Source organism: Danio aesculapii, chromosome 15 (assembly GCF_903798145.1).
Source record: "Danio aesculapii chromosome 15, fDanAes4.1, whole genome shotgun sequence".
NCBI classification, from domain to species: Eukaryota; Metazoa; Chordata; class Actinopteri; order Cypriniformes; family Danionidae; genus Danio; species Danio aesculapii.
The window spans coordinates 6,807,044-6,819,308 of NC_079449.1; the positions used below are offsets into that span (position 1 = coordinate 6,807,044).

Sequence of the window (12,265 nt, forward strand, 5' to 3'; positions counted from 1 at the left end):
ACTGCAAAGACTGTCAGTGGTTCCTCAAGGAACCCCATTTTGAGAGAAAGAGCTTTGAGGCACTTAAAATACATTTTAAAGTTCCTTGAGTACTCAACAGAGTACTTGAAGCACCTTTACTTTTTACAGTGTGGGCTTTTCCTCCCATAGACTTCCATTCATACGCACGCGAATGCGTCAGACCGGAAACGCAGGGTCATGCGTCAAGTTTCGCATGTCGATGCGGTGCAAAGTTTAAGCTTGGTGAACTCTGACCTGCGAAATCACATCACTTGACTGCGTGAGACTAATCGAGGATCAAAACATGACCTCTCTGGACAGAAATTTAAAACATGGAGCAATCGCTCGCTTTTTTTAATGTCTAATCATCTTGTTTAATCCCGCCCCTTTTCGCAGTGCAGTACGACAGAATTTCGCACACACAAAGCTCAGAATGACCATAGCTTGATGGTTAAAGAGATGGACTTGTGATCCAATTCAAGTATGAACCATTTCAGCTGTGTGTTTACATGGTGTTGAATAAGTGGGCTGGTCAACATTCAGAATAAATACCCCCTACTTTCTCTTTCTCATCACTCTTTCTTCACTGCAGACTCACACAGCAGCTCTGAACCTTCTCATTTTCAACAACAGAAACTATGGTAAGCATCATCACTTAATGCCTAAAGTAGCATAAGTGCTTACATTAAGAAAACTGATCTTGAGCTAACAGTACTTTAATAACCAAAAGAAAGCTCCTGTACTTATGTAAAGATTTTAAAGAATGCTCAGATTCTGGCAGAAAGATGTCTGTGCCTGTACAGTGTTTTGATTGAATCGTAACCCAGAATGATTACAAATGACACAGTTTAAATAAAACACTAAATATTAGCAAAATAATGTTCAGCTGAATACTTCAATTTTGATTGACAGAAAATAGTTTGATTCCTGGTTGTGAACTTATCTCTGTGTGTTAGTGTCCACTGTATTCTGTCTATATGACATTTTTTTAATAAATGTTAAACGTATCAGGGGCACTGCTGACTGGTAAGGGCTCTATGATAACTTTCTGATGGTGTCGAGGACAGAATTGAAGAGCAGAGGCAGGGGCGTTGGCCTAAAATGATTAGCCTAGGGAGGAGTTTGGGGTAGTCACGGACAAAAATAAAAGGGGGGTAGGGTGGGGGGATTTGTGTTGTGGTTGTCATGGCTGAAAAGTGGAGGAGGGGAGGGGGGGATGGGGGTATTTGTCTAACGGCGTGGGCCTTAGAATCCTCCAACAAATTACAAAAAAATAAATTAATTAAAAATTCCCCATCCATAGCACGCAAAACCAACAGATGGCGCTATAATCAAGTCATATTAACCAATCTGAAGACTGAAGCCTCACTTGCTTACTAATTAGTAGCTATATATAACACAATAAAATTATATAAACACACGTATAAAACCATATGTGACAAAATTATTCTCTCTGGAATCAAAAAGTTAGCATAAAGTACCAAGATGACAGTCTGTATAACTGTAAACAATATCAGTAAATTAGCAGATTAGTCTGTATTTTGTGATTAATATTTTACTTATTATTTTCCTGTTTTTTAAGCTTTTGATCAACTTTTAACCTTGAAATCTTTTTTATGGCTTTTATTGACATTTTGTAATAGTTTAAAGTGATATATTGTCTGGGTTGTTTTTGTATATTACACTACAAAAACCTTGTAATAAACTGCTAGTACATTTTCTGTTATTTTACAGACTTATGTCTCTACATATCCAGTTGAAGTCAGAATTATTAGCCCCCTGAATTATTAGCCCCCCTGTTTATTTTTTTCCCCAATTTCTGTTTAACAGAAAGATGTTTTCAACACATTTCTAAACATAATAGTTTTAATAACTCATTTCTAATAACTGATTTATTTTATCTTTGCCATGATGACAGTAAATAATATTTTACTATATATTTTTCAAGACACTTCTATACAGCTTAAAGTGACATTTAAAGGCTTAACTAGGTTAATTAGGTAAATAGGCAGATTAGGGTAATTAGGCAAGTTATTGTATAATGATGGTTTGTTCTGTAGACTATCGAAAAATATATATAGCCTACATGAGCTAATAATTTTGACCTTAAAATGGTTTTAAAAAAATTAAAAACTGCTTTTATTCCTACCGAAATAAAACAAATAAGACTTTCTCCAGAAGAAAAAATATTATCAGACATACTGCGAAAATTTCCTTGCTCTGTTAAACATTATTTGGGAAATATAAAAAAAAGAAAAATCAAAGTCAAAATCAAAGGGGGGCTAATAATTCTGACTTCAACTGTTTATTATTTTATATACTATATTATTTTAAACTACTAAAATGTCACTTTGTTAAACTGTAGAGCTGAATTTGCAATTCACAACCGTAAATAAACAGAAAACACTTGTGAATCACAAAATATGGAAACTGTTAATCAACAGATTTGTTTTACAGTCTACCTGTGCTTAGAGAGAAACAATAACATTCATTTTTCAACATACGGTTTTGTGTTTTTGCATTTGTGCTTATAGCACAAACTGTTGCTTACTTCATGTTTCTCCTTATTTTAGGTCTTCGCTGTGCTTTCAAGGGTCCTTCTTGGGATTGTGTTGCTTTCTGATATTCAAAGTGTGTCGAATGAAGAGGTGGACATAAACACTCTCGCCAGCATTCGAAGATATTTAACTTTGAAGTATGTTTGATGTTTAAAATGAAGTAAAACTACAATATGGTTGTGTTTGTCATTATATGCATGGTCACACTTTATTTTGATGGTCCGTTTGTTGAATTTAAGTTACATTGCATCTACATGAAAGCTAATTCTCATTAGATTATAAGTAGACTGTTAGGTTGGGGTTAGGGTTAGTGTAAGCTGACATATACTTGCAACGTTTCTTATAGTCAGTTATAGACAGTAACTTGTAGACTTTTAGACAGTCTACTAATACTCAAATGGACCATCAAAATAAAGCATTACCATATGCATTATTGAACTTTCAGTGCTTTCAGTGATTTACAGCCCAATCCCCATTCAACCCCTTAGCCCCTCCCCTTACCCCTACCCCTCGTTTTGCGCATTCACGTGAAGGGGTAGGCGTGTCCCAATTCTCTTTAGCTTGAAGGCGTAGGACTAAGGAGAAGGGGTAGATATCCTTTGAAAGATTTTTCAGGACCACACTCGAAACCAAGGGGTAAGAGAATTCCTCAGAATACACCATCTACAACAGCAGCATGGCTGTACACAGAACACTGTAAAAAATTATTCAAAGATGATTCTTTGAATTTACTCCATAGGTTTAGTGGTTGTAAACAATTTATTTGGGCTGAATTTAAACAAACAAATTAAGTTGAATATTATTAAATTAAATTTGTTTGTTTAAATTCAACACAAATAAATTGTTTACAACAGTTTTGCATGCAACACTTTTTTAGTGAAGTAAGGAGATCCATATATTAGTATTTTTTGTAGGGATGCACCGATATGGATTTTTTGGCCGATATCAATAACCGATAACTCTTCAGACTTGGAGGCTGATAGCCGATATATATAGGCCGATAATTAAATATTTCAAAATGTTATAATTTTATGCAGCAACTTCATAAAAGATTGAACTGAATAGTCTATGCTCAAAGCAAAAAAAGCTATAATTTCAAAATTATATAGACCTATATTTATGATTTCACATAAATCAGCATGCAAAAGATAAATTATTTCCTTTTCTTCACAGCAAATTAACATGCAACTTAACTGTTGCATAAAAATAATAGGTTTAATAGGTTAAATAACAATGGGATTTAATCAACAAGCAAGAAAAATATATTTTAAATAAAATTAAAATGAAAGAGCTAAGGAGTGGAACCAGCTCAAATGTTCTTGAATAAAACGTGTTACAGTAATGTACTGTACATATGTACAAATATGTCTTGTCCGAAAAAGCCTTATTAGAGGTGTTTTGACAGTTCAGAGCCATCGTACAAGCGAAAAGCTAGATACAGATTGTATTACTTTAGAAAATGCGGCAAAGATTCATCCTATTTGGCGGTTTTAGATTCTTTTGAACACGTGTGAGTGCTGTTTGTCAATCAGACAACGCTTCTGTGTTCGTTCTTGCTTTCAAATGCGGGAAAAATTAACGATGAAAAGTTTATGATAAACCGCTGTGAGTTTCACTCAACTTAAACAGAGCATAATCTAAAGACAGAATGTGCGGCGAGTTGAGAGCCTCTATGGTGGATTCAGAATGGCGCATTTCTCGCCCGTGCTGCTGTGAAGGCTGTCCGATCAGTGTGTGTGTGTGTGCAGGGGCGTAGTGGACATTTTAAAAGTTGGGGGGGACAGCTGTATGAGATCATACATTCATAGAATTATTAATCATCTGTTTGTAAATAATCTGTCTCTAAAAGTGAGGGGGACGTATCCCCCCGGTTGCTACGCCCCTGTGTGTGTGTGTGTGCGGTGACAGGCAGCCCTTACACACGCTCGTTATATTCAACATGGATATTCCGATCAAAATGAATACAATCTTACATCAACAACACATGGCAGGCAATGCGTTGATAATAACAAAAAATCATATTAGGTTATAAACAGCCCAACAAGTTGTTTAACACGTGTGGATTGCTGCTGTTATGTTTACACTTGTAATATTTTTCCTGACGCGATTTAAAGCAAAATATACAACGATACTTTATCAAATCTGAGTTATTATCGCACAGCAATACCACATGAAGAAAGGATGGACTTTGAAGGAATAAACAATGTGAGGAGAGCTCCATTATAGTGCACTGGGCAAGTCTGAACAAGTTCCGCCCACGTGTGCGCGAGGCAGGCAGTTCTGTACAATGATGTAATTTATCGGCTTAAAGATATCGACTTAATTTAGACATCGGATCGATAACGATAATCTTAAAAATAGCATTTATCGGCCGATAACGATATGGCAGCCGATATATTGTGCATCCCTAATTTTTTGTCATAATTACGAATTGTTACAACAAACAAGCATATGTTTTAATATATTCATGACCGCGTTAGTTTTACTGTCGTGCTTAAAAAAAAAAATCTATAAAATAAAAACCGCTAAATTTCGCGATCTATAATCCCTAATGATAACTCCTGTATAGCAGTCCATCAACATACTTTCACATTTGGCACTCAAAAACACTGGAATATCCTGTCAGAAAAGTCTAGTGGCTAGGAATTACCTTTTTACGGTGTCTGCTATAATGTTAATGTTGTTTTGGTGTGATTACATAGATGAATATGGCCACGGTGCAAATGCGATAGGGTTGGGCCGATAGACGATGTCATCATCCATCGCCAATTGCCGATAAACTTCACGATGCTGAGCCGGTCTCGCGATCCATCACCCCGCCCCACATTTATATTAATATTTACATTTTTATTTGCATGTTATCTTAATAACAATAGCGGTCTTTTCATGAGCTGTGTTAAATTTTACATATAGCTGCCGCTTGCACAGCTGACAGCATCGTGACGATTAAATGAAGGATTAGTACCTCTCGCGCTTAAAATGTGTAGATTCAGTGGCAAACGCTGTTACCTGCAAACCCCATCCCACAGATTTTACAGTGAATGGCTTTAGTCATTTTCATAGCGGACTTGAAGCCACTGGAAGTCTTTTATCCACTTTTGGAAAAGTGTAAATGGTGAATTAATATTCAGCACATGATCACTAATTAGATGTGCCATTATTAGCAACTTTAGGTAAATCTGTCAGTGTTATTTTCATTTCTTTTATCTTCAGCGCTTCAAATTTCCGTGGTTGTAGCTCCTGTCATCTGAAGGCAGAAGGCATTGACTAAGTGATTGACAGCTGATATTAGCCAATCATTTGCGTTCAGTTCTAGAGCAGTGGGCCAATAAGAAGAGCATAAAGGTGGGGCAAGCGTTGCGGGCTTTTTTCACTTCAGCAAGTTCACATAACAACTGTTTATCTGTTCCTGAGCGCTGCGTTTGGCATTTTTAGGTGCAAAGATGCATTCTGCATAAATGTCTCCTTAATTCACGCACGCGGTGAGGATTTTGCAGTGAAAACCCAAATGCTTCCAAATATATTTTTAGGTCGCAGAGATAATATTTTGGGCGCATATGCAACCAAAACGGTCAAGCTCTAGCATCTTTACTTGATATTATTTCCTCATAATAATAATAATAAAACAAGGAAGTTATCATCAATCACAATACAAATTACAGTGAACTCCAAACGAACTCTCATCTCCTCCACCACCTGTGGGAAAAAGCCATTAGAACGACACATAATGTTAATGTTGTTTTGGTGTGTTTACATAGATGAATATGGCCACGGTGCATTGAGCTAGGGTTGGGCCGATAGTTCATTTCAGTTAAGCTGTGCCTGTTCATGCCCGCGGGAAAAAGAAAAGTGATTGACAGGTGGTAATTTGTGTGTAACTTTATTTAATTTATGGTTTGGTTATGGGTAAAGCAAAGACTATGTGGGTCAGGTAGTGAAAACGGTAGGCTACAATTAATTAATTCGTTATTTATTAATTGATATTTAACAACGACCCCCACCCCCTGCCTACGACGACGATTCCATCGTCCATCGCGATGTTTCACATTAGACATTGTGCGATGCCAAATTGGTCGACAACGGCCAACCCTAAAATGCGCAGTACAGTTACGATCTTATTGCCACATTAGATCGTTATGATAACATGATATATGCCTTCAGTGATTTCCTGAAGATAAATACCAAAAATAAAGCAACTATAATAACTACCGCAGTCGCGATCGTCAATCTCATAGGAAGCAAGAGATCGTAATGACTTGTGATGACATATGCAGGTGTTGTAGCGATGTCCCATTTCTTAGGGGTGAATTTTGAAGCACTTCCCTTACACACTCTGTTTCAACGACCAAGGGGAAGGAGAAGAGGTACTAAAATAGAATTGGGATTGGGCCTAGTGTTCATGATCGTCATTAAAGTGTTTGCCTAGCACAAATATACAATTAATGCATTTATCAAATATCTAATAACCCCTTTAACGCTTTTATTGCACTGCGATATTTTAATGTTAAGAGCTGAACATGTTTCAGAGTTGTTTAGAGTTTCTTGTAATCTTATCAAGTAAAACATCATCTTGTTTAAAAAGGCTAACTGTAGTGGCACACCTTTCGTGCAAATCCTTATGTACCACCTTTTGCAGCTTCTATTCCAACAACCAGTATTTGAAAAAACGCGAGTAAGACCAAATCTTCTTCTAAAAAAGGTTTACTGAAGAAATGCAAATAAAAATACAAAGTTACAATAGAATCAATACAGCTCGGTATAGCTCGGTCAAAAAACTGTGTTGATTCCAACATCCATAACTGCAACCTGCCCTAAACGTATCAACTAATGCCCTAATGACATATTACTGTCGGAAGCCAAAATACCAAAGTAAAGGTTTTTAAATTGTATCAATTATTAAATTATGCATTTTAGATAATGCAATCCCAATGAATTCCTAATATATTTAAATATCAATTTTCATCACGTTTTAACCTTTTTAACTAAATTATTATCACAAATGAATTATGCATAACTGGCTCTTACACTAACTTTAAATGTAATTAAGTGTTTGACCCATAGACTGTAAAATATATGGACGTAGCATCCGTGACGTCACCCATAGGTTTCTGAAGAGCGCAAAAGAAGCTAGAAGTAGGCGCGGCCAACCGTCGCCATTTTGTTCGCGCGCCATCGCACCCACGGTGGGATACCAAACAAGGGCAGTGAGGCTGGCACTTTGCTTAGACCTGGCAGAGAGACTTTATTGTGGGAGAAACGCTTGATACTTTATTACCTGCGACTCGTTTGTGTTCTGACCACATGTGCTTGGTTGTACACTATATCAATAAAGTGTTTAGACTTTTAAAAACACTGTAGTAATACATTGAGCCACTAAGCAGTGTTCTTATGACGTTTTTCTACAGGAGAAAAACGTGAATTACTTCCAAACACTTCAAATATAGTGTGTGTTATTAATGCAAGACTATTGATGAACTCCAGCATAACACTGTATGACAACGCTTCAGATAACTGTTCTAGAGCCTACAGCTAATCAATATGTCACATTCTGAAGTGCTTTACAGCCCTAAAGAACATTATAAATGATAAATGATCTTAAATAAAACACATACATTTATAGAGATGGTGTATAAGTATATAACTTTACTCACATGGGAAACATGAATGGTTTGTGAGCACAATTAAGTGCACACAGCATCCCATATCATCTGATAATTATAAGAAATAGGTCCAAAAGGCAACTGACTGTGTAAAGCCACATAAAACAAAACAAAAATACGATGACTATGCAGAGATCAGTGGCTAATCTGCCGGATTCAGCTGAGGTGAAGTGACGGCGACCAGCGAGACCTAGCTGTCACTCAAGTGGCCACGCCCTTAATTATGCAAACTTAATATAACCTAATATAAAGGAAACGGATGAGTTATAAAAAAATTCACCCCCCTCACAGTTGTCATGGAGGGTAATAATAGCTATATGAACCAAAATCGTTCTTTGTACCAGGCTGTAAACACCTTTTTTTTCTGCTGTAAAGTTGGCAATTCTAACAGTGGGCTCAATTGCAATTTGCTCTATTATGAAGCCAGGACTAGCGGAATTTTGATGAATTGCAGTTTCAGTTAGTTCCGTATTGGCTTCCCGAGGGAGAGCGGGAGGTTGCCGTTTGGTTTGACCATCTTTTGTGGTCTGCCTGTCAGAGTTTTGTCAAAAGTAGGAGGTGCTTTAATATTTTATGGAGAATGTCAGCTTTAAGGAGTGACTGAATTGTTGAGATGTTTGATGAAGATTGCATTATACCATAAAACGTTTCACTGATACAGAGTCTCAGCATGCATGTTTGATTCCTCTGTTAATTTGCATTTACTTGAATGATATCCATTTCTTTTTTATACAGTTATGGAGTTTCCGTACAGTATGCCATCAATGTCCCGAAGGAGCAGTGTCGAAGAGGTTTCATCCCATCATCATTTAACTTTCTGACAACAGACATGTCAAGTGATGTTAAGCCTTACTTTCAACATGAGAGTAAAGAAGTCTACCAAGGCACTGAACTCACGGCTGCAGTGGTTCGTAGAGATGCACTTTATGAGCATTTACTGATGAATCCTCCAAATAATTCTCCTTTGACACACTTGCTGAATAAAAGGAATGACGGCTGTGTGGTTTTCTACACTTATCGGTTCTCTCCCTGTGTAGACGGATGTCTTAACAGTAGCGTTATAACTGCAGGTCTTCAAGAATTACAGAATTATCAGGGAATGAAAGCCTTTGTTTACACACATATCCATAAAGAAGATCAGAACTACCAAAACCTACTTAATGAAATGAAAAAGATTGCTGATCGTGTGCCACTTTACCAATGTCGTGGACGTAGTTGTATGCCTTGTGGAAACAATATGAGAAGCCTTTGTTTAAGATAGGTTCACCCTGTTGAGTTTCTTCAGTGCTTTAACTGATGTGTGCTTCTGCGGTGGAGTTTCTGAATCTGCCGAGACTTTTGATGATACATTTCAGTGCTCAAATGATCAGTTTATACTCTGCCTTTTGCTTTTTCATTTAACAAACTTAATAATGAGTGAATTCTTTTAGGGGAGAATACCTCTGTCTCTTTTATTTGATTAAAAAATGTGAGGTTCTAACACTCTCAGAAATGAAGGTACGCGAGCTGTCACTGGGGTGGTACCTTTTCAGAAGGTACGTTTGTACTTAAAGGGTACATATTGGTACATCAAATGTATATATTAGTACCTACAATTTTAAGAGGAACACTTTTGTACTTTTAAGGTGCTAATATGTAGCCTTGAGGTATTAATATGGATCTTTTAGGTACAAAAATTTGTACCTTTTGAAAAGGTATCACTCCAGTGACAGCTCGCATACCTTTATTTCTGAGAGTGTCTCATGAATTCTGATCACAGTGTATTTTGATCATCTGTTTTTAAAATGCTTTTTTATTCATGATTTTGGTAACAATATTTATGGCTTTTGCTGCTTGGAGAAATAAACTTATACTCACCATATTTTCTGTCTGATCCTTTATTTCAGAGATGACCAAACTAGAGCCCATGGGCCAAAATTCATGGCAACTTTTGATTTGGCCCGGCATCCCATCTGAGAAGAGAGAGAAAATGATGTGGATGGTTTCAAGTAGGGCTGTGCGATCAATCGAAATCGAATCGCAATCGAGATTTGAAATGTTGTGATTAGCTAGTTGCAAGAGGCTGCGATATGAATACAGTTGAAGTCAGAATTATTAGCCCCCCTGAATTATTAGCCCCCCTGTTTATTTTTTTCCCCAAATTCTGTTTAACGGAGAGAAGATTTTAACAACACAATTGTAAACATAATAGTTTTAATAACTCATTTCTAATAACTGATTTATTTTATCTTTGCCATGATGACAGTAAATAATATTTTACTAGATATTTTTCAGGTGACATTTAAAAGCTTAACTAGGTTTACTAGGCAGGTTAGGGTATTTGGGCAAGTCATTGTATATCGATGGTTTGTTCTGTAGACTATTGGAAAAAAAATAGCTTAAAGGGGCTAATAATATTGACCTTAAAAGGGCTTTTAAAAATGTAAAACTGCTTTTATTTGAGCCAAAATAAAACAAATAAGACTTTCTCCAGAAGAAAAAATTTTATCAGACATACTGAGAAAATTTGTTTGCTCTGTTAAACATCATTTGGGAAATATAAAAAATAAATAAATAAATTCAAATGGGGCTAATAATTCTACCTTCAACTGTATGTATTATATAATTTCCCCCACCCACAGCAAATGCGTGACTGCTGTCTGTGTGTGACAGTCTTACTGGCCAATTGAGTGAGCACACTTTCGTTCTGGCCAATCAGAATTGTGCAACCGAACTTTGCAGAATGCCCACAATAAAACAGACAAACAAGAAAGCGCGGACGAGTGGGATGATGGCATCTGCCACATCAGAAGCATTAATAGACAAATTCATATCAGAGAATAACAGCACATCAATTATATTGGAATATTTGAATACAAAAACAGGTAGTTTGTAACTACCCAGCAGGCAATCTATAACTACACAACATCATAAGATGTTAATATTAGGTTAGATTTAGATCATGACGTCAGGTGACCAAATTTCAATATCTAGCCAGCGTCTACAGACAACACTATTTTGACGTCTTTTAGACTGTGTTTAGATTTAAGACTGTTGGAAAGTGACCAAAATCCAAAGTTTGACAGATGTTATACAGATGTCCACACAACGTCAAGGTGTAACATGATTAAACGTTGATATTTGGTTGATTTTAGGTTGGACATTGGACATTGATGTCAGCCTGACGTTGGATTCTGAAGTCAACCCGATTTTCATTTCCAAACAAAAACGTCCCCACAACGTTGGGGTACAACGTCAGTATGATGTCATGTGCCTACAGGGAGCTGTCACAGAATTGTTGTCACAGCACGAGGAAATTGTAGGAATAAAAATTATCATATGCATTTGTTTATATGGCATATGAAGGTCCATAAAAGGTCCATACTGACTCTAAAGGCAGATACTGATAAGATCAAGGCTTGGTGTGTGGATTTTGGAGGTTTTATAATGTGGTCACATGTTGATCTATACATGTTTATAGATTTTTTTAAAAATACAATCGCATTTTTCATAAATAATTACTTTTATTAATCAATATACATCACAATTACATTCACATAATATGATTAATAATGTAATATACATTTTAATGCAAATAATCAAATTTAAATAATGTCTAGCAATAACAGCCAGCAACATCTTTAGCTGTCCACTGCTTCACATTGGAGGTGTCCCTATAAAAGTAAATCAAAAGTAGTTAACCTGAGAAGTTATGAAAACAAAGGAAATTCACAATATTCCCAGAGCCATTTTTTTAACTTATCAAGACATATTCACAAAAGATATGCAGAACATTTCTGAATAACAAAAGGAAACATCAATCAATTTAGGAATTGTCTCAATTTATATAAAAGGATTTTTTTTCACTGCTTGCAGAGTGCCCATATACATCAATAAAAGCAAAATCCAGAGAATGTAAACCTCTCAAATATCTGAGCACAAGCAGAAATAAGACAACACAAAGGCTGTCTGAAACCACTCCCTCCTTAGTGCACCCCACATATTTTCCCACTCATTCACACAGGTAATGCACTATAATTTTGAGTGTACTGCATATGCGATATTGTT

General features: G+C 36.3%; 1 protein-coding gene across 1 annotated transcript; it reads left to right on the forward strand.

The window, feature by feature from the left end:
* The first annotated feature begins 546 nt into the window (after nt 1–546).
* On the forward strand, nt 547–10,079 carry LOC130241961 (uncharacterized). The gene is made up of 3 exons (XM_056473968.1): nt 547–641; nt 2,574–2,695; nt 8,954–10,079. The coding sequence occupies exons 1-3, from the start codon at nt 639–641 to the stop codon at nt 9,477–9,479; spliced, it is 651 nt and encodes a 216-aa protein (XP_056329943.1). The 5' UTR covers nt 547–638; the 3' UTR covers nt 9,480–10,079.
* The last annotated feature ends 2,186 nt before the right edge of the window (nt 10,080–12,265 follow it).